The sequence below is a fragment of the Notamacropus eugenii genome, chromosome 1 (genome assembly GCF_028372415.1).
Source record: "Notamacropus eugenii isolate mMacEug1 chromosome 1, mMacEug1.pri_v2, whole genome shotgun sequence".
NCBI classification, from domain to species: Eukaryota; Metazoa; Chordata; class Mammalia; order Diprotodontia; family Macropodidae; genus Notamacropus; species Notamacropus eugenii.
The window spans coordinates 262,427,114-262,451,485 of NC_092872.1; the positions used below are offsets into that span (position 1 = coordinate 262,427,114).

The window sequence follows — 24,372 nt, forward strand, 5'->3', positions numbered from 1 at the left end:
CAGGGCTTTGGTGAGAAAAATCAAGTCTTAGTTCAATTCAATCTATTTTAACAAATGTTTCTGAAGGCATTGAAACTGGGCTGTGCAACACAATCAAAGGAAAAATTTAGCAGAGGTTTTATCCTCAAGGAACTAATGATTGTTTAGGGGCTAGAATATAAAAATAGAATATAAAAATCCAAAAACTGGAATCCAGAGCAGATGTCATCAGTTCAAAAGGAAGCAAATAAATAGTATTAGATAAAAGAACAGTATTTAGATAAAGGCATATGGAAACTTTGAGGGCTGGGTTCTTTCCAACTGGGAAGAAAATAGGATCAGAGATGTAGGGGTAAAGGACACTATAGAATCCATCAAGATGGACCTTCTTGTTTTACAAATGAAGAAACCGAGGCTCAGAGGCTGTAGAATTCAGGATGGTACAGCTCCAACCTGTCAGAGGTGGGATTTGGAATTGATGTTTTCTTGATTTCTTCTACAACACTCTCCTTCTTGCCCTGATCAGGGAGTTTGATTTTCAACATGGAGTTCAATCTTTTCTTAGTGGTGGCCTCAAAAGATGGGAAAATTTTTAGTATGTTTGGAGATAGAGAGTATGGAATGATGAAGAAAAAAAAAACATGGCAGAAAGAGGTGGGTAAAAGGAGAATAGGAGATGAGTTGATTATTTTTTTTTCTTTTTATTCCCCTCTAATATTTATTTAATGCTTGCTATGTGCCAGGAACTGGGTTAATTGCTTTACAACAACCTAGAAGGTAAATCCTATTATTTCCCCCTTTTTACAGATGTGGAAACTGAGGGAAATTGAGGTTAAATGATCTGCCCAGCATCACACTACTAGTGTCTGAGGCCAGATTCAAATTCAGTTCTTTCTGACTGCAGACCTAGTGCTCTATCCACTGCAGTACCTCGTTGTCTCATGTTCTTAAAAGTCATTGGATATGATATAACTAGAAAAGGAACCTCCTGCAGCTTAGAGGCAGGGGGACTTGAATACCAAGGCAAGGAGTTTGTGCTCTATTTAACAAGCAATGAAGAGTCATTTAGGGATTTCAAGCAAAGTACTAATGTAATAATTGCAGTGTGTTGGGAATACAATGGGAGTAGTGATGTGAAGGAGAAATTGGAACTAAATGAATTAAACAATAACAAAAACAACTACCTGTTTATTCTGCCAAATCCTTCGCTATATTTTAAAGTGTATTATATATACTATCTCATGCCTTTGACCTTCTAGGTTGTTGTGGATTGGAAATCTGTTTCACTGTTATTTTGTGACTTCTGCTGCTCTGGAATTTGTTTAGTCATTTTACAGGCATTTCAAGGGCTTTGGAGAAAGAGCGGAGCAGGTCTGTGCTTCTAATACATCATCTTGGCTCTGCCCCCTCCCCCCCCATACTTATTTTTTAAATGATGTATTTGTACCAGGTAGCCTCAGAAATCTTTGAAGAGATTGAGCATTTCTATCATCTCAAGTAGTTCACAAAAGATGAAATAAACAAATGAATAGTACTGGGGCTCTGGGTCTTGGCAAATACTAATTTCCTAAACAAGGACAAGTTATGGACAGAGTGCCTGGAATTATGAACCCAAAATATGCCTTAGAATAGATCTCATATTTCTGAGACTTGTTATAATCATTGGGAATCTATTGATTACTTTTGGTGCTGCGTATTTTTATTAGGGATGATATCCCAGATTAGAAAACAAAACTTCAACTGGTCCTCAGTAAGTGATCTGATCAGAGAATCAAATCAGAATATTGTAGATCAATCCTCTCCCTCGGGGAGGGAAAAACAACTGTGTGTGTGCATACACACATATACATACACATACACACATATACATACATATACACACATGTATATGTAGTACTTATGCATGTATGTTGTATACATGTGTTTGCGTGGCACATATAGCTACAAATGCAGAGTATCCCAGAAGTTTTAGTGGTTTTAAGTTTTAAATCTATCCATTTATCCATCCATCATATAACTATATACACACATACATGTATATAACATATATGTCCATATTGCCAATATCTGCCAGCAGATAAACATTTATTAAATACCTATCTATATTTTGAATATCATTATGTATCTAACCATATTATCTCTCCATCCATCACCTATCTATCTATCTATCTATCTATCTATCTATCTATCTATCTATCTATCAACTATCTATCCATCCATCTATCCATCTATCTGTCTATAATTCATCTGTCTGTCTTTGTTGGCCTATCACCTGAACGGTCTCAGCCTCTGAAGTAAATGAAAGTTCTGACTCGGTCAACTTTGCAAGAGCTTTACTCCTTATCAGCTGGATATGATGAATACCAATATGAAAACCTCTAAATGTTTCTTTTTTCAATTCTACAGAGAAAAATATAATACTGTCAATGTTTAGTAATACCATGTGTGAACCTTCTATTTATTTTTCTTATTCAATCCATAGTCAACCATCTCCTCATGCCTGAAACAAGCTACTCATTTGTGTCCCAGACGTCATGTAAGAGTGTGTCTCAATTGTCATGTGTCATCTGTGGCTTTATCACTACCACCTGGTCCCACCACTTTCTTCTAGATCCTGAATTGGCTTAGCTACCTTAGTGGTCAAATAGATCAATAAAATCAAGGAAATACAATAAATACAAGGAAATGCAATTGTTTGCTTTTAAACAAAGAAATAATGACCAACGTGTAAAAATATGACAGTCATAATAACATTTATATAGCACTTTAAAGTTTGCAAAAGGCTTTACATATATGACCTCATTAAAACCTCATAATAATCCTCTGACATAAACGTTATGATTATTCCCAATTTGTAAATTAGGAAACTGAAGCTCAGAGAAGGCTAATGCCTTGGCTGGAGATACACAGCTGTGAAGTATCTGAGGCAGGTCATCCTCACTCCAAATTCTTCCCTGAAATACTCATATCACAGCACTGTTGGAGGCAGGTTTTTATTCTTATCTATGTCTGAAACTGCAACAGAGAAAATCAGGAAGTTCATTTCCTCCATGTAAAACTCATTTCAAAATCAGACAGGAGCAAAAATATAAAAACTTCAGTCCCTTCTTGTCTCTGTCCAACTTCCCTTTTTGCCCTCCCCCACCCCCCCCCCCCCCAAAAAGTTTCCAGTATTCGAGAGTGGCAAAGTTAATGAAAACTTTAAGTTGCTTTTACCTTGAAAATGAAACTTCTTTGTTTCCAGATTGGGAAATATGATTCTACACTTGGCTTTATCTCCATCAATCTTCTAGACTAGTGGGACTGGTAACTATTTCTCACACTTAGTGAATCACAGGGAAATAGACTGACTAAAAATGTGATTGACTGACTGACTTTTTCTGGATAAAATAACCTATAAATCAAACGTATGGGACATCTGTTAGTGAAGTACTGCATTTGGTCAAAATCTATCACCTATTTCAGAAGTTATCAAATAGGACAAGCAGATAATAGTGAAATGCCAATCAGGTGAGTTAAAATAGAACTCTCTCTCTCTCTCTCTCTCTCTCTCTCTCTCTGTCTCTCTCTCTCTCTCTCTGTCTCACGCAATCTGTTCTCTGACCTTTCCCTGTCCCTCTCCCCCCTCTCCCTCTCTCCTCTTTCCCTCTCCCTCTCTTTCTCCCTCTTGCTCTTGTTCTCACTGACTTTCTCTTGTGCTCTCTCTCTCTTTCTGTGTGTGTGTTTTTGTCTTTCTATCTCCAGGCCTATTTTGTTTTCACTTCAGATATACCAAATTAATTAATTCACTTATTCAACAAACATTTATGTAATACCAACCATGTACAATATGGCAACAAGCATTTATTAAGCATATACCATGTGTCAGACACTATGCTGTGCTAAGTGTTAAGGATATTAAAAAAAAAAAGCAAAAACTGTCCCTGCCTTCAACTACCTTACAATCTACAGTATTTACATTACAGATGTGTAGTGCCAATGTAATATTCACAGAGCCCACAGCAGCCATGAATATCATAGTGCAATTCAGAATCGTGAAATACCACAAACTTTCCACATTTAAGGCAGAACCAAAACATTTATTCAGACCCAAATCCATCACAGCACCAAAAATCTATACGCAATAACAGCGCAGAGGACAACACCATCCCCAAGCCTTCTCCCTGCTATGCTTCCCACAAACCAGGTCTATTACACTTATCACAAGCAGGTTCTCTTAAAAACATCACAAACAATCACAAAATCACTCACGCTACCCAGGAGCCGAGCTCTGACTGCTCTCAGGACTAACTTCCTCTCAGCTCTGCTCTAGCTGGGCCTCTTCCTGCTCTACCCATTCAGCAAACTCCTCCCACCACAGGCTCCATATGACTTAATGGGTCTATTAATGAATAGGAAAGATTTTCCAATTCAAATTACCATTAGAAGATGCAAATTAAGCAAGTATCCATGTGTAGTTAACTTTCGTAGGCAAAGTGCAGTATTAGAGAGAACACTAGATTTTGAATCCTAGGACATGGATAACGCCATTTCTGATTCTTCCTACCTGTATGATCTTACAGAAGTTATTTCACCATTCTGGGCCTGATCCAAAGCTGCCTAGGTTTTTGGCATGGGTGCATGTCTACTTCTCCATTTTCTATAATGAAATGGCAATTGTAATGTTCTGTATCATAACTATACTACACCTGAGCCCTTTTGATCTCTTTGCTAAAATATATCCAGTACTTCAGTAAACATTAATTCCTTCTGCTAACAAACAAAATATTGGCAAAAAAGTTTAATCTCTGCATATATATATATATATATATATATATATATATGCACCCTGACATATCCAGGATGGCCTGCTATCCCAGGTTCTTAGATCTGCTTTTCTAAAAGGTAAGGCAACTTTTGAGGAGTCAACAGTCATTTTAATCAAGCACACATATCATTCACTTAGTTCAGGTTGAAAAATCAGCACCCTGAACTTCAGAGAAAGAGTCCTGCTCATGTCACACCTGGAAAAAATAGGCCTATATTGTGTATTGACTCCCACAAAGGGGCCTAATGCACACATACACACACACACACACACACACACACACACACACACACACACACACACACATACTCCTAACTAAGTCCACAGTTTAAGAAACACTGAAGGAGTTGGGAATGGAAAATTTTAAGAAGCCCAAATGTAAAGGATCAATTTTAGGGTAAATATAAGGAAGAATTTCCTAACACCTGCAGCTATTATTAAGTGAACTGGGCTACTTTGGAAGGTAGTAGATTGCCCTTCACTAGAGGTCTTTAAACAAAGCTTTGTAGAGCCCATAAGGGGTTGTGACCCACAGTTTAAGAAGCACTGGATGACATCTAGTCATTGCTCCTTTGCGGTGATAGTTTCATTTATCTCTTAGTACCTGCCATGCCTATCACATACATGGTAGTCACTTAAGTGGATTGTGATTGATTGATTATAAACAAATAGAATATGCCTAATTCTTCCTCCGTGTGACATTCCTTAAAATGCTTAATGACACTTATCCAGTTGCTCTTATACCTTTTCCATCAACGATCTTCCTATGGCATGGTCTCCAGTGCTTCATCATCTCATTTTCCTCATCAGTAAATTAAGGGGGTTGGTTTGGACAACCTCTAAAATGCCTTCAAGTTGTAACTTCAAGGGAATAGCTTATATCTCTTCAAATTTAGTGCTGCAAGTATTTTTTTATTCTTTAATATAAATGGTTCAAGCTTTATATATTCCCATTTTAGAATTCTGTAGCTTGATTTGGGAAATAAAGAAATATCTGACAGCCTACTTTCTCACATTGGACAAGAGGCCAAGAAAGGCCTATGGGAAGTCTTCTGCAGTGGAAGTGATCTAAAGAGGGTAGATTTGATTGAGTATTTCTGGCTGTCAGTGAAGAGTAAATCAATAACTTGAGTTACAGCAGGGACAAATAAGGATGTTGCATAAGCTAAGCCTTTGTAATTAGTTCGACAGATGAGAAATGGAGCAAGTGACTATGGGGGATTACAGACAAGGACTAATTGAAGATTATCGAAACTTAGACTAGCTACTTAGTCTATCTGAAGAGTTTAACTATGATGAAGTCAACTGCTGCCCTTATGTCAATTAAAAAAAAAAATCATGTACAGAGATTTCATGTCCCTTCCCCTCATAACTCAATCACTAACATGATTTTTCCATGCAAAAAATTTGTTCATCTTTAAATGCCAGAAAGGGCTAACTCAGATAAAGGATTGAAGAAGGGTTGACACTTCAGATATTAGAGGATTGAGTACTGTAATGCTTCAAAGATCTCTGCTTTCCTCACTGTGAGTATCCTCTTCCCCAGTGAACATCCCAAACCCTCAGTGTTTTAGGATATGAGTCTTCCAGAGTCACTATAGCAGGAAGATTCATCACTCAGAAGTTAATCGAGGTGATGAAGATCTCCAAGCTTAGCTAGGGTGTTCCTCAAATGACCACTTTATAGCCCACTGGCCAGTCCATGCTTGAAGCTTTGCCAGCTTGGAGTCAGAGACCCTGAGTTTGAATCTTATCAGTGGTAGTTACTACTGGTATGATCCTAAAGAAATCATTGAGCCTCACTGGGCCTCAGTTTTCTCATCTGTAAAGTGAAGGGGTTGGACTAGATGGTCTTAAAGGTCCATTCTAGCTCTTGCCCTGGGATCTTAGAAACTATTGGAGTTTTCACTCATGCTATGAGCATAAGCTTTCAGAAAGTCAGGGTTTCCACAAAGAACCATCAAATTAGGAGGTTTGAAGGGAAACTTCTTATCTACTCTAGAAAACAACAACAACAGAAATATATTGATCATGCTAGTATACTCTTAGTAAGATTAGATGTCCAAAAATAATGGAATATCACCATGTCTAAGACATCAAAATTATACACTGACTTTCACAGGATTTCTAACTAGTAGTAACTTTTGAAATGATCTTGCTTTAATCCTTTTTCCATGTGACATTCATTAAAGTGCTTGAAGATGGTGGTCACGTGACCCCTAAGTCTTCTTCAGTGATTCTAGGAAGCATGGTCTCCAGTGTTTTCATCATCCTCTTCAGTTCTATTTCTTTACCTATAAAGTGAGAGGAAAAGACTAGAAAATCTCCTTGCAAGGAATGTTATCTAATTCCATCCCAGCCTTCTGATTTTATAGATGAGGAAACTCTCAAATAGTAATGTATCACTCCACTTTGCATCTCCTTTCCTGCCTGGCTTCAACTCCTTGGAACTAGATGCCCCTCCTAAGTCTTTCTGCTTCCTCGTGTGTGTGGTCTCTCTTTTAAAATTGTGAGCTCGTTGAGGACAGGGACTATATTTTTATTGTGTATCTCCAGTATTTATTAACTATTTATTGTATTGAATTAAATAGTGAAGGCAATTTGCCCACAGTCACATAGCTAATAAGATCTAAGAGAGCCAAGATTCAAACTCAGGCCTAATGCCTCTGAACCTAATTTTTGTTCCGCTTTGTTGTTGTGGTTCATTGTTCAGTTACTTTCATTGTCTCTAACGCTTTCTGGCACCATTTGAGATTTTCTTGGCAAAGATATTGGAGAGGTTTGCCACTTCCTTCTCCAGTTTATTTTACAGATAAAGAGAGTGAGCCCAACAGGGTTAAGTGACTTATCCAGGGTCATGTAGCTATTAAGTATTTGAGGTTATTTGAACTCAGAAAGATGAGTCTTCTCGTCTTGAGGCCTGACTCTATCCACTGCCCTATTTAGTGGCTCATGTTGTTCAACTACTTCCCAGTGAAGTAAAGTTTAAAGGGCAAGGGAAAGAAAGAGAAATAGAGTGACAACAGAGAAATAGAGAGATAGAGACAGATAGATAGGCAGAGACATAGAGAAAGCCAGAGAAACATATATTTATTTATGCCATGTTTCCCATTCATCATCACAATGCCTCAACCAATGATGAAAAAGCTAACTGTTATATTTAAAATATATATATATTCAGCCTATGAGTGTTTTATATATTTTCAGTAATGACCACCACTTAGGGATCTCTCTGGGTTTGGAAATATATCTTGCAAATAGAATGCATGAGCTCAGGTAAACAGTGAGTAACTTTAGCTGGAGTCATGGTGCCAAGAAGACCAAGGGTAGGTTATCTATGAGCACTGTAGCAAATTAAGGAGTGCAGATCTGCCCACACCAAATACCCTGGCAGCTGTCCAGAGCCTACTGTGTTCAACACAACCTGATTGGAGGGAGTGGGGATGGGGGGGTGTTGTTTCCTTACCTGACCTGCTGATTTTCTATGAAAAGATTATAGCACCTTTCCATGATCTAGTGATTTTATTCTGAATTGAGAGGAACTGAGGTATGATTTTAGGCTGTTTTTCTTCTCTCAACAGGATTCTCTTTATTGTATGTATTCCACAAGTAAAAACAATATTTCACATTTATTTATCAGATTGTTGCAAACAGCATTTACTAATGTGAAGTTATGGGGTGGGTGAAACTAAAGAATAAGGCGATGTGGTCCAATGGAAAGGAAGGAAGGAAGGAAGGGAGGGAGAAAGAAAGGAAGGGAAGAAGAAAGGAAGAAAAAAAGAAAGGAGGGAAGGAGAGAGTCAAGAATTTATTAAGCACTTAATCTTGGCCAGGCACCGTGAAAATGCTGGTGATACAAATAGACACTATAAATATATGCGAAAAGAATGATAGGCCTTACTTGCAGCAAGTTTATATTCTATAGTGGGAAGATGACGCACAAAAGAGTGCTGAAATTCTGGGACAAAGGAGAGAAAGCTACAGAATGGGGGAAGGAGTGTAGCTTTGAAATCCAGATAGAAAGTCAGGAACAGGGCCTCAGTGTCCACATCTATGAAATGGGATAAATAATATCACCCACTTCCCATGGGTCATTGTGAGAATCAAGCAAGACAGTATTTGGAAAACAACTTCCAGATGTTAAATTCTACACAAATGCTAGCTATTATTAAAATAAAACCAACATGTTGAGCACATAATCCATATGTGTGTGTTTGTATATATATACACACATATATATATTTGTGCATGTATATACATGTGTGTGTGTGTATACACACACACACATATACACATATATCACTATCTTGACCCCCATTGCCTAAATACCAGATATGTTCCATTTCACCCCTAATGCTCTAAAAACCTTAAAGAGGTTTGGTGGTATCTAGAATTTCTGCCAATGACTCCAGTCTCTACCAATAGTTTTCCCTCAAGTAATGGGGCTTTAACAACAGAATATGTACCTTAAAGATAAAAATCACTTCTTGAAACCAAGGGGAAAGGGAAAGAAAGAAGGGCGAAGTATTTCCTCCTTCCAGTTTAGTTTATATCTTCTGGGTTAAGAGTAAACTGTGTGATGCTCATCCTCTGGATGATACAGGAAAGACTGATAGCAAAAGAGGGAGAGACTGTCCCAGTGTGGCAGTTTTAGAGTCAGCTACAGCTGCACAGGCAATGAAAGAGTATTCCCACTGATGTGGTAGAGAAAGACAGAGAAACAGGACATGGCCATTCTCCATTCAGAATGCCTCAAGCCCGACTCTCTCTCTCTCTTTCTCACACACACACACACACACACACACACACACACATGTATTTGTAAATGTGAATGCAGATATGTACCAATAATATATTGAAAATCTTCAATAAAAACAGAAATTTAAAAAGATAAGATTAAGATGACACCATATTTGCTTCTAAAGTCAAAACAGGGATCCACAGGAGTTTAATGAACAGAGGTGTGATGTGGTCACATCTGTACTTTAAGAAAAGCATCTTGGGAGGTGAAAGATGAATAGATTGGTGAGTAGAGAACTTTGTGGAAAGACTGTCTATTAGGAGCCCATTGAAATAGTACATGTAAGATGTGATCTGTCCCTCAACTTAGGTGATGGCTAAACTGTGTGAATGGAAAGAAGGGATCAGAAAGATAGCAAAATTAGCAACTGGAGATGTGAAGTGAGGGAGAGTGGAAAATTGACCAGAGTTTTGGAAGTTCTGGGTGACTGGAAGACTAGTGGATAATATTGGAAAAGCTGAGGAGAGCCATGGGCTTGGGGGGAAATATATTAACAATGATGATGATGATGATGATGATGATGATGATGATGATGATGATGATGATGATGATGATGATATTTTATTGGCAATGAAGATCACAGTTTGTCTTGGTTTGTTTATTCTGTAATAAAATCCTACTTCTGTATTTACCACTTGTGTGAACTTGAGCACATCAATTAGGTCTCACTTTCCTCAGCTATAGAATGAGATGACAATGAAAAATCTTTTCCATGTTTCAATCTATGATTCTTTTGAATTTGAGGGTCTCTTCCAGAACTAAAGCTTTAGTCTGTTGAACTGAAATTAAATAAACATTTATTGCAAAGGCTTACTTAATCTCTATTAGCCACAAGCATCATGCTAGACTCTGGAGATATAACAATAACAAATTATTCTGACCATTCCCTGAAGATGTTACCATTTATACACACTCACATGTATATATGTATGTATGTATGTAAATATATATATAAAATTTATATTTATCTTATAAATATATGGAATAAAATAAACTTTTCCATAACATAATAAAAAAAGTGATTACATGTGAAATTTCAAATCTACTATGTACAACTTGTTATTCTTTTTAAATATATAATAAAGTGAGCATGTAAATTTCTTTTTTTCCCCTTTTTCTCTTCTCCCACCATGGCTATCATTAGATACAAATAAGAATTTATATGTAATATCATTCTATACATATTCCTATTTATTATGTATTCCTGCCTCGTTACAGGAAGGCATTTTCATCTGACTACCTTATTCTTATCTGACAATTAGACGGTTAATTCTCCAGGTTTGTTTTTTTTTTGTCAATTTCCCTATGAAGACTAGTCCTATCTGAATAACAAGTTGAGGCAAATTCTTTGTTCTTTTGGTGAAAACATGCCTGGATTTTGCCTCAGAGAATGAGTTCAAATCTTACTTGTAACATTTATTAACAATGTGACCATGAGCAAAGGGGATTTTCTTTAAACCTTAATTTCCCTAGCTGTAAAATGAGGGACTAGACGAGATTCACACCTAAATCCCCTTTCAGATTCTCTGATTCCATGACTTGCAAGTTTGACTTTTATGTGACTTGGGTCTTAATTCCCACCCTTATTCTAATAAGTCTGCTAGAGTTGTCTGTTGTTTACTGAGTTCTCTGTGAGAAGCGGTAAACCTACTGTTTGGAAGTAATAATATCCTCTGTGTGTGCCTGGAAGTACCTTCAGTGGAGGAGCAGTAATACAATGCGTTATTACTTTACCAGATGTTTTCACATCTGCTAGGGCATATCAGAGAGGGAGTATTTTTATGCTTTCTCCCCACTCCAAACAAATCTTTATACTTTAATTCTCTATTTTTTTCTTGACATTATTAAATTTGCCCACACAAGTTGGCTAAAACTATATTGAAACATTCATTTTTAATAAGAGCAAATGATGTCTCAAATTCTTTTAAATGCACACATACACATATATACATACATATATGTGTATGTATGTATATCTATATGTTTAGATTCCATATTATGAATGATAGCCTCATAGATGAACAGTAAAAGAACTTTCTTCTTTCTTCTTAAAACATGGCTCCCCAGGTTAGATCTCAGAGATCTGTTTGTTTCCCTGGCACTGAAAACTCAACCTCTATGAAACTGATTTTTTTACCCCTTCCCTCACAAATCTGATCCTTTAACTTCTCTGATCCTGCTTATGGTACCACCAAAGTCCACAAAATCTGGATCTCTAACTTTGTCATCATCTTTTTCTCTTCTTCCCTCAAATTTCTCATCCCTGTCATTTTGTCTGGGACTCTGGTGCTTGCCACATCCTTCCTTTATGTAATAGTAATTCACTTACTTATCCTTTCTTTATTTGAGAATAAGTTCCTTGAAGCAAAGAACTCTAGCACACGGTCTTTTCATATGAATAGATAGAGATTAACTGAGTCAATCATTACCCCACTTCAATTAAAATTGATTCCCTCTTTCCCTAATACATTTATCATGCGAGAGCACCTCTATTGAATTAACCTATCAAACTCATTTAATAAATACATACCCAGCCAGATCTAGTAATTTTTTTTACATATAAAAAAATAGCAAACTAATTGAGAGCCTGAGCTCTAACACCCAACATCATTGAGGAGAAAGCTGTTCTGTCAAGCCCCTAAGGGGAAAAAAATGATTGGAGGATAGAAGAGAAGGACTTTGTTTCCTTATCCTCTCTTGAGCAGAAGAAGTGGGAACCTTGGAGGGTCAGAGAATTTGGCCTTTTATCTCTCTTCCACATGGCCAGATTCCAAGCTATCTTACTTTTTATAGAAAACCTACAGGGTATGATGGACATACATTAATTTCATGCCTTTAATTTACTGATTCAATAAAGTTATTCTTACCTTATAAAGATATTACATTATAAACTTATAAAGTTACTTATAAATTAAGTTATTGCCACACTTAGTTTAAGTATGGTAAGAGTATTGATGTATCTTCCCTTCCTCCATTCCTACCCATATGATAGGCACTTACTATTTATTGACTTGAGTTGAATTCACAGGCCCAAGAAATGGCACAAAATACATAATCAAAATTATATCTGATCAGCAAAGAAGATAGGTCTATAGGGAATTGAGAACGAGGGAGGGACAATTAATTAACAATTCGAGTGTTACAGTGTTATCTGTAACATATTTAATAAGAGAGAAACAAATCCCTATAGACCATTGGGTTGATCAACCATGACAAATTTAAAGGAATAAACAGAGGAATTTCTCAGCATAAATAAGGCATTCATGAAGGGTACATGTCCTTGATATTGTTTAGCTGTTTCAGTTGTGTTTGATTCATCATGACCACATTTGGGATTTTCTTGGCAAAAAATACTGGACTGGTTTGCCATTTCTTTTTCCAACTCACCTTACAGAGGAGAAACTGAATCAAAAAGGTTTAGGTGACTTACTCAGGTTCACACAGTTAGTAAATGCCAGAGACCAGATTTGAACTTAGAAAGATAAGTCTTCCTGACTTCCAGTCCAACACTCTATCCACTATGCCTAGTTTATGCCCTATATCAGCCAAATCCCAGAGCAACTGAACACCCAGAACCATGCCCAATACTCTGTACATAGTAGGCCCTTAGTAGTAAATTCTTGCTGAATTTAATGGGTCAAGGACTTCCCACTCCAAGGATAATATATAACAACTCTTAACCCTGAGCATCTTTCTATTAAAATATAAAAAAGCCCTTTAACTCTATGACTTCTTATGGGAATTCTGATGTTAAAATTCACTGAAGGTGAAATCAAGTGGTTTAAAAATATAAAATGCCACTGTGTTTACCAGGTATGTCTTGGTTTGAATTCCCTGTTCAAGTCAAGTCAGCAAACAATAATTGAGGACTTGATTATTATATACTAGGTGCTGATGTTAGCACTGGGAATAAATACAAGCAGAAGATACTTCCTGCCTTCAAGGAACTCATATTCCTGTGGAGGAAGAGAACACATAAAAGGAAGCTGAAAAGGTAGAAGAGATGAAGGCATCCTGCAGAGGCCCTGGTAGAGAATGTTTAGGAGAGAATCAGGAGTGTAGTCAAGAGAAAAATGAAGGCAAGGATGGCTAGGACTTCCTCTTTCAAATAAAAGTTCTAGAAGGATCTAACCAATCAGACGAAAGGGAAACTGTGGTGAGAAGCCTAGTGAGAAGCAGAGTGAAGTGTGGAGGACACTTCCATGTGAAGAAATTTCAGTGACATAGCAGGGGAAGTCCCTAATTTCCTCATTGAAAGAAAGGACATAGAGCTTGTGATCCAATGAAAATGCATTAGAATGCCACTGCTCTTTCCCTCTACTCCCTCTACTTATCACTGCTACTTCACATCAAAATAATTGTAATTACAAGCACTTTCAAGAATATAAAATGATTTCTTACAACATCTCTGTGACGTAGTTAGAAATTTTTGTTGTTGTTATTATTGTTAGTACAATGAGTAATATTTCTGCCATCATCATCATTTCCATTTAACAAATGAGGAAACTGAAGAACAGAGAAGTGGGATGATGCTGGCTTTGGAGTTGGAAGACAGAGATATAAAACTCAGCCCTGATATTAGCTAGGTGAGTGACCTTGAATAAGTCTCCTCCCCTCTCTCACATCAATAAAATAAAGAATGTGGGTTAGGTGATCTTAAATCCTTTTATCTAGTTGACCAGTCAGTAGTTTTGTACTTCTATCTTGAATTAATAATGATGATAACTATGTCTTTCTATTTATAGTTCTCTCTCTCTCTCTCTCTCTCTCTCTATGACATTATGCAAAGTGATTTATAATTATCACGTCTTTCAGTTCTCATAACAACAACCATGGGAGGTAGGATTTATTTTTGCCCTCATTTCATAGATGAGGAAATAGAGAAAAACAACTTAAATGACTTGCCCAAGGTCATTCAGCTAATAAGTGTCAGAAAATAGATTTGAACTCAGGTCTTACTGTCTCCAAGCTCAACACCCTACCCACAGTGTCACTTAGGTGGACTCAAAATCTGTTGTACTTTAGAAGACATCCTGTAGTGATTGTATAAGTCACTGATATATCCATCATTGATTATGTTCTATCAGCAAAGAAATACATAATCTCATTGATCCCCTCTTCAGTATCCCCTACATATGTTTACTAAACTTTGACTTCAAGATCTCTTTTAAGGGGCAAGTCCTTTACTCCTAAAAACAGCCCAATTTCAGTCTTGTACAGTTTTTATTGTTAAAGAGAATTTTGCTCCTAGTTCTGTCAATTGGGGCAAAGGAGAACAAGTTTCGTCCTTCATCCTTATCATAGGTTCTTGAATACTCACAGGCTGTTATCATTTCCCTCTAAGTCTTTCCTTCTCTAGACTGGACAGATGTAGTTTTAGCTGGAGGATATAAATTAAATCCACGTAAACCTTCAGCATTCCTATATGTTATCAAAAAAACTCAACAGGAAATTCAATTCAAAGTAACTACAGGAGCTAAAGAAAAATATATTTTGTAGTTTAGATATGAAGCTGAACATCAGAACTGTCAGAATCTGACTATAAACCACTCTTTGCAGAAAGAAAACAAAATAATTAAAAAAAACATTAATTGTCCATGGATAGGTTGATTCAATATAATAAAAGAATGACAGTACTACTGAAATTAATTTATTTATTCAGTGCTATACCTGTCAAATTCCCAAAGATATATTTTAAAAACCTAGAAAAAAATGATGTGAAAGAACAAAAGATAAAAAATCTCAAGGGTAAAAATGGGGGGAGGTGTGAATAAGTTGGAAGTACCAGATCTCAAAATGAATTACAAAGAGTAAGCAAGAAAACTGTTTGATATTGGAAAGAGAGACAAACAGAAAAAGACAGAGGCAGAGAGATAGACATCAAGAGACAGAAGCAGAGACATAGAGTGACACACACAGAGGAATCACTTTCCTCTCCAATTGTCTTTTAGTATATCTCAAAATTCCATTGGTTCCATTAGCTTCCTCATAATGTCTCAATGGAGCTTGCAGTCCATTAAAACCCAATGATTTTTTCTAGACACTTTTAAAATCAAAATGGTCTTTGTAACAAAGTGACAGTAGGAATCCAAATCACACTTATTGCCAGGATAGTCTACGGAAAATGCTGAATTAGCCAAAAATATCATCTGACCCCCTGGTAATTTAATGCCCCCAAAGGAGGAATTTCATATTTCTTTTGTTCACTAACCTGAGAAAAAAGTGAATATTTTCATATGGGCAAATCTACTATATTACATCTAGATCAGTTGTAAAATGAGAATAATAACATACACTCTGCCCACTTTGACAAGAAGAGCATATAAAATCAGGAATATTAAAGCAGTTTGTAAATTATATTTTGTAATATGTTCACAGAAACTCCTTGTTGTACTCAAGCATGGTTTTGGGGACCAGGGTTATTCAGCAGCCTAGACAACTCCACATTGGTGTATGGAGGAATTCCATGCTGATTTCATCCATTCATTCATTCATTCACTTATTTACTAAGCATTTATTGAACTGCTACTGTCTTTAGAGAACAGAACCAAGGATACTATCCCATCACTTCACTCAGAGCAGATAACTATCTTGTGCTGGTTTAATTACTTTTAAGAATGGTGAAGTCTTGAAGTTCAAATCTAACCTCAGGTACTTACTTAGCTGCATGACTCTGGGCATATAAGTTAAGCTTCTCTTAGCCACAGTTCGTTATCTCTAAAATAGCAATAATAATAGCCATATTTTTCAGGATTGTTGTGAGGCTCAAACTATACAATATTTGTAGAGCACCATATGAATCTTAAACTGCTATATAAATGCTAATCCTACTGATAATAATGAAATTATATTTCTTATAATAATGATTATTGTTATTTTATTAGGAGGAGGAGGAGAAAGAGGAAGATGTACTTTTCCTGCTGAAACAGCAGGGATGGGAATTTACTGGAAAGTAACTGGGAGGTTTTGTGAGAATTATCTAGAACAGTAGCCTCATTTTACAGATGAGAAAACAGAATTCTATAGAAATAAATTCACAACAACAGCCTGGACATCCATATTGAGCATGTTAGAATCAGGATTCAAATCCACAATTTTTTGTCTATAAATCCAAGGATCCTTCCCCTGAAAACACTCCGGCTCCCTTTCCTTCACTTGTTAATGCTCCCGTTTCCTTTCAGCCATTTTTGATCTACTCTTTCTAGATATCATTTCTAAGTTTGAAGATGTCCTCTTGCAGAGACAACAGAGAGAAAATAAGGGTTGAATAATTCTGTTATCACTGTTATCCATTATCATTATTTCATCTGCCCTTCTCCCTGCCTCCATCCTGTTCATTCCTTATTCCTTCTACCTTCAATATAGCTTAAAAGAAAATGAAACAAAATATCCAAACAAAAACTCTTCATTTACCCTAGGGATTATTTATTTTATTGGGCTCATTCTCAGTCTTTTTTTTTTTTATTAAATTTATTTATTAAACTTTTAACATTCATTTTCACAAAATTTTGGGTTACAAATTTTCTCCCCTTTTATCCCCCCCCCCCCCCAAACACCAAGCATTCTAATTGCCCCTATGACCAATCTTCTCTCTCTTCTATCATCCCTCTCTGCCCTTGTCTCCGTCTTCTCTTTTGTCCTGTAGGGCCAGATAGCTTTCTATACCCCTTTACCTGTATTTCTTATTTCCTAGTGGCAAGAACATTACTCGACAGTTGATCCTAACACTTTGAGTTCCAACTTCTTTAGCTCCCTCCCTCACCACCCCTTCCCTTTGGAAGGCAAGCAATTCAATATAGGCCAAATCTGTGTAGTTTTGCAAATGACTTCCATAACAGTTGTGTTGTATAAGACTAACTATATTTCCCTCCATCCTATCCTGTCCCCCATTACTTCTATTCTCTTTTGATCCTGTCCCTCCCCATGAGTGTTGACCTCAAATTGCACCCTCCTCCCCATGCCCTCCCTTCTATCATCCCCCCCACCCTGCTTATCCCCTTATCCCCCACTTTCCTGTATTGTAAGATAGGTTTTCATACCAAAATGAGTGTGCATTTTATTCTTTCCTTTAGTGGAATGTGATGAGAGTAGACTTCATGTTTTTCTCTCACCTCCCCTCTTTATCCCTCCACTAATAAGTCTTTTGCTTGCCTCTTTTATGAGAGATAATTTGCCCCATTCCATTTCTCCCTTTCTCCTCCCAATATATTTCTTTCTCACTGCTTGATTTCATTTTTTTAAGATATGATCCCATCCTCTTCAGTTCCCTCTGTGCACTCTGTCTCTATGTGTGTGTGCGTGTGTGCATGTGTGTGTGTGTAATCCCACCCAGTACCCAGATACTGAAAAGTTTCAAGAGTTACAAATATTGTCTTTCCATGTAGGAATGTAAACAGTTCAACTTTAGTAAGTCCCTTATGACTTCTCTTTGCTGTTCACCTTTTCATGGTTCTCTTCATTCTTGTGTTTGAAAGTCAAATTTTCTTTTCAGCTCTGGTCTTTTCCTCAAGAATGCTTGAAAATCCTCTATTTCATTGAAAGACCAATTTTTCCCCTGAAGTATTACACTCAGTTTTGCTGGGTAGGTGATTCTTGGTTTTAGTCCTAGTTCCTTTGACTTCTGAAATATCCTATTCCATGCCCTTTGATCCCTTAATGTAGAGGCTGCTAGATCTTGTGTTATCCTGATTGTATTTCCACAATACTTGAATTGTTTCTTTCTAGCTGCTTGCAATATTTTCTCCTTGACCTGGGAACTCTGGAATTTGGCCACAATGTTCCTAGGAGTTTCTCTTTTTGGATCTCTTTCAGATGGTGATCTGTAGATTCCTTGAATACTTATTTTGCCCTCTGGTTCTAGAATCTCAGGGCAGTTTTCCTTGATAATTTCATGAAAGATGATGTGTAGGCTCTTTTTCTCATCATGGCTTTCAGGTAGGCCCATAATTGTTAAATTGTCTCTCCTGGATCTATTTTCCAGGTCAGTTGTTTTTCCAATGAGATATTTCACATTATCTTCCATTTTTTCATTCTTTTGGTTTTGTTTTGTGATTTCTTGGTTTCTCATAAAGTCATTAGCCTCCATCTGTTCCATTCTAATTTTGAAAGAACTATTTTCTTCAGTGAGCTTTTGAATCTCCTTTTCCATCTGGCTAATTCTGCTTTTGAAAGCATTCTACTCCTCATTGGCTTCTTGAACCTCTTTTGCCAATTGAGTTAGCCTATTTTTCAAGGTGTTATTTTCTTCAACATTTTTTTGGGTCTCCTTTAGCAGGGTGCTGACCTGCTGTTCATGCTTTGACTTCATGTCTCTCATTTCTCTTCCCAGCTTTTCCTCCACCTCTCTAATTTGATTTTCAAAATTCTTTTTGAGCTCTTCCATGGCCTGAGCCCATTGGGTGGGCTGGGACACAGAAACCTTGACTTCTGTGTCTTTCCCTGATGGTAAGCATTGTTCTTCCTCATCAGAAAGGGAGGGAGGAAATGCCTGTTAACCAAGAAAGTAACCTTCTATAGTCTTATTTCTTTTCCCTTTTCTGGGCATTTTTCCAGCCAGTGACTTGACCTCTGAATATTCTCCTCACACCCACCTAGCCTCCTGATCCTCCCAGCCAGTGTTTGGGGTCTGAGATTCAAATGCTGCTTCCAGCCTTAGGGCTTTTGGCGGGGGCAGGGCTGCTATTCAGTGTGAGATTAAGTTTAGGTGCTCAGGTTGGGGCAGGGCTGCCTCTCAGGCTCAGTTCCCTCAGGGGGTTTATGCACAGACCTTCAACAATGGATCCAGTCTCCTGCCTGCTTGGGGAGCCCTGGTCTGCTGCTGCCTCTCAGCTTCTGCCTCTTGAGGGGGCCTGAGTTATGGTTGCACCCCACTCCCCTCTCGACCCACCAAAGTGACTCTCTCACTGACCCCCGTCACCTGTGGGTGGAGGGATCTGCATGGCTGCTGGAGATCCCGTCCCTGAAGCCTGCTCGGATCTGTTCCTCTCGGTGCTGCGGCAGCTGCAGGTCTGGGCTGGGCTCCACGTCTGCAGCGCGACGGACCTTTTGCGAGAGGTTTGCAGGTCCCTCTGGAACAGAAATCTCCTTCGCTCCACTGTTCTGTGGCCTCACTGCTCCAGAATTCGCCATGAGTTACTTTATACAGATGTTGTATGGGTTGTGGGTTCGGAGCTATATGTATTTGCGTCTTTCTACTCTGTCATCTTGGCTCCACCCCCTCATTCTCAGTCTTAAGACTCTTAATACTATTGCTACAGTGACTGTGATTTTCTTTTGCATTCATCCTTTTTCTTATCTTTGCTTCCACCATCTAGACCTGTCTTTTAAAAATAAAAATTTGTCAGGGAGTTATGTGTCTCTACTTCAATCTTTTTAGACAATTTCTTTCAGTTGAGCCTTGGTGTCCAGAGATGGAGAACTGACAGGGAGCTCTAGAGATCAAAGATCTCTATCCATGTAATATTATTGAGCTAAAGTATCTTTGGAGGAGCAAAAGATCTTCTGTTCATTTCTTTGCTCTGTCTCTCCCTACCGAAGTTCTTTGGTTCCTTGGAGAAGAGAATTCAGATTCCCAAGGTAGAAAGAGGAGTTACTCTTCTAATCTCTATCATTTTAACCTAATTAACTTCAACCCCTCCACTTAATTTTTCCAAAAGGAACATTCGGAAAGGCAGTTCAATATCCTTGGCCTTATAAAGATATTTCCTTTTCCTGTGTCCTAATGAGAAAATTATTTATTAAATTTCAGGTCACAAGAGATTACCCACCCAGCAAATATCAACAAAACTACACCTTAGCATGAACGATCTAGATATTGAAGTTTTTATACTAGAATAAGAGGATCAAGTGAGCTTTTAGAGGATTGCAAAATGTATTCATCCCTACCCAAGTCCTGTTGTCCATTTTCTTGCTCCCAGACTCAACACTGTATTGGGAAGAGCTCTCAATATGGAAATGGGAGGCTGGGTTTGTGTCCTGTGTTCCACTTAACTAGCAAGATGACCTTGAACAAGTCACTTGTCCAAGTCAACTCTGAATTTTAGTTTCCACATTTGTGGAATGAAGAAATTGGATTAGATTCTCCCAAAGTTCCCTTTCAGCTCTTAATCTTAAAAACAGTCTGCTTTTTCCTGCCCTCCTACTTTTAGACTGGATTAGTAGTTCAGTCAGGATAAGACAAATCTGGAGGGGAGGATAAATGGAGAACAGAATATCTGAATTATGTGGGGTCTCCTAGGGATACATGTTTATATGGGTTCTCTTAATTAAGGTTCACATGCAGTTACCTTGAGATTTGAAATTACCACAGTTGTAAATTAAAAGTGACATGCTACAGAAAAATTGACTTGATAAACAGATTAATGTCAATTTTGTTTGGTGAGACACATGTATATACATTATAAAATCACTTCTTGTAAACTTCATTTCAGAAAAATCTCCAAAAAAGTTATGAAGCAGCTTAGACACTGGGCCTATCTTATTGCCTTCACTTTCTATTAGGAGTTATTTTTAAAACTGAGAAGCCACAATAAGCCTCAGGATTTTTTCTTTTTGGTGGAGGAAGTCAGGAGAGTGAGGTATGAATTTGAATTTATAAGGAAAAGAAGCTGATGATAACCAACACACCTTTTTGAAGACCTATTATGTGCCAAGCACTGTATTAGACAATGTGAGTTCAGACACAAAAATGAAAGAGTATCTGCTCTCAAGGGGCTTATATTCTATCTGGGAGGATATACCAGATAGATATATAGGTACATAGATTGTTAGAAAATGAATAGATGATAGATTTATGTATGGTTACATAGCTATATACATATACATGTATAGGTATATATGTGCATTTATACATAAACATATACACATATACATGATAGGGAAGAGGATTAGCAATTATGAGCTGTGCTTTGAAGGAAGTTATATATTCCATGAGGTAGATGTGAGGAGGAAGAATATTCCACATCCATGGAAAATCTATTAGGAATGCTCAGCAGTTGTGGTTTGTTCTTTGTCCTCAAGAAGGACCATGACATCAGGGAGATGATAACATGGCTTGCAGGTGACTTAGGTTTGAGTGAGGAAGAGTCGTGCAAGGTCACCAGCCTCACGTCTCCTCCAGAGCCCTCTGAATCCAGTGACCAGATATTCATTAGGATGACTGAAGATGACCCCAAGATGAGGCCATGGGTTACATGACTTGCCCAAGATCAAGCAGCTAGTGAGTGCCAAGTGTCTGAGGTGAGATTTGAACTCAGGTCCTCCTGACTCCTGCACTGGTGGTCTATCCACTGCACCACCAAGCTGCCCCGAGTGAGGCAGTGTCCATTCAGTGAATAGGTCTCTTTAACAGGTGAGTCAAGGGATGACCCTTTTAATGAAAAAAACAAGAGCGGTGGTTAGTTGTTAATATGAGACTAGAGTTAAGAGTGAAATTAAGGTGAAATATAAAGGTTTGAGAATTTTTGAATAGAGGGTTCGTGAATGTTTTGGGAATTTGTGGGAGGAATGAGCTCATCAAATGAGAGAAAACATACAGAGAAGAGGGACCAGGAGACAGTCTTGGTGATCCCAGCTCCGCCCTCCCCCAGAAGACTTAGGGGATGAATGGTGATACAATAAGAGAGAAGGAAGTGACAGATTGATAGAAAAAAGAAACAGAAGAAATATAATGGAAACCAAGGAAAGAGAGAGAATCAGAATGGAGGAAATGGTAAAACAAAAATGTTGGAGAGCAAAGTTAGAAGGCTTTACCCTGAAGAAACACTTGCATTTCTGCATTGCAAGATCATTGCCAACTTTGAAGAGTAAGGTTTTAATTGATGGGTATGGTTGGGTGGTTGCATATATTATTCTTTCATTTTTTGAAGGAGACCAATAATGTCACAATGTTGAGGTCAGGGTACAGTGTGTTCAGCTGGGGCTGATTATGAGGGCTGCAGAAAAGATTGGGAAGTGAGGGAGTGAAGGGAGGATGTACTTGTGATTCTAGGAATTCAGCAATGAATGGGAAAAGAGATACTGTAGACATTAATGACAGAAACAAGGGATGACAAGTTCAAAGTTTTTAAAATTTGTTTTTTTTAATGGGGTCAGCCTGAATATTTTAAAACATTTTAAAACTCTGTATCAATATACTTCATTTTTACACCACCTACATTTCCTAGTGAATCCTTCCATCTCCCAAGGAATTTAAAATAAAGAGGAAAGAAGGTATTAAAAATGAATCAAAGCACTGAAAAATTCTGAATACCTCTGGAAAAAAGAGAAAGAGCTTTCTCATACTTCTTCGTGATTTCTAGTTTTCATTGTGTTTTGTTATTCTTTCAATTTACATTGATGTAGTCACTGTATAGATGCTGTCCTTGTTCTCCTTATTTCACTCTTCATTTTTTTCATGTCTATCTACATTTTTTTGTTGTCAGCATATTCGTTATTTCTTACACCACAAGAACAGTTGGTTACATTTATGTATGCAAATTTTAGTTATTCCTGAGTTGATGGATATTCATTCTGTATCCATTTTGTATACATGTTTTGTATCAAAAAAAAAGTACCACTATAAATATGTTGGGATACACAGCTTTTCCTTTAGGCAGGGATCTCCTTGGAGTACATGACCAGAAATGGAACGTTTGGGTCAAAAGGTATGTCCATTTAAATTGCTTTCTTTGCACAATTCTAAATTGCTCTGTGGAATGTTTGAATTAGTTCACACCTCCAGCAGCAGTATATTTATTACCTTGCCTATCTTGTCACAATCCTTTCACCACTGACCATTCTTATTTTTCATCATCTTTCCCAATTTTTTGAGTTTAAGATAAAAAGAGATAAGATGAAAGTTTTCATTATAATTTCTAACATTCACAATGGAGTATTTTTTTAAACATTTGTTAATATTTTGCAATTCTTTTGAGAATCTTTTTTTCCTTCTAATTTGACCACTTTTCTATTGAGATTTTATTTTCTCTATATTTCTACTTTCTTATATTATTTGGCTATCAGACTCGTTTGGGGATATTTGATACAAATAATTTTTCCCAAATTGATTACCTCCCTTTTTGTCCTAGTTATCTAACTTTTTGTTTGTACAATAGTGTTTTCACTTTATGTAACCAACGTGTTCTATTTTATCTTTTTTGGTAACTGCTATCTCTTTTTATGACATAGTAGATAAAGTGTTGGGCTTAGAACAAGGAAGTCTCATCCTTATGAATTCAAATCTGTTCTCAGACATTTACTAGCTGTGTAACAATGGGCAAATCACTTAATCCTGTTTGCCTCAGGTTCTCATCTGTAAAATGAGCTGGAGAAGAAAATGGGAAATCACGTCAGTGTCTTTGCCAAGATGTCATTGTTAAGAGTTGAATATGACTGAAACAGCTCAACAACGACCTCTTTTTATTCATGGCTAGCCATATCTGTGAAATGATAGTTTTCATCTATTAAAAAGTGGTATAGCGTTTAATTTGAAAAAAAAAAGCAACTTATTTTGATATACATTATGATTAATGATCTAAACTTAGTTTCTGTCAGACTAGTTTTCAATTTCCCAAAGATTTTCTTTTGTCAGGTAGAGTCCTTCCTTAAGTTATTCATGTTTCCAAGTTTATTGTATACTTGGTTAGTGAATTCAATTATTTCTAGTTCTTTCTTGGGTAATCTCTTGCATGTTCCTACTATGTTCTGCCTGTGTTTAATTAGCACCAAATAGTTTTCGTTATTACATTTTTATAAATAATGTTTTATATTTGGAAAGGCCATCCCTTTTTCTTTCTTCCTTTTCTAC

At 37.2% G+C, this 24,372-nt stretch overlaps 1 protein-coding gene across 3 annotated transcripts in view; it reads left to right on the top strand.

Moving 5' to 3' along the window:
• The window catches only part of CTNNA3 (catenin alpha 3), a 1,968,199-nt gene that overhangs the window by 1,143,199 nt on the left and 800,628 nt on the right, over window positions 1-24,372 (top strand). The window contains exon 1 of one of the 3 annotated variants that reach the window (XM_072628815.1): window positions 23,144-23,230. The exons of the other annotated variants lie outside the window; for them this stretch is intronic. Within the exon in view, the coding sequence (XP_072484916.1) occupies window positions 23,210-23,230 (21 nt within the window). The 5' untranslated portion in view covers window positions 23,144-23,209. Of the gene's footprint in view, window positions 1-23,143; window positions 23,231-24,372 lie in introns of those variants that run through there. 3 annotated transcript variants of the gene reach the window in all.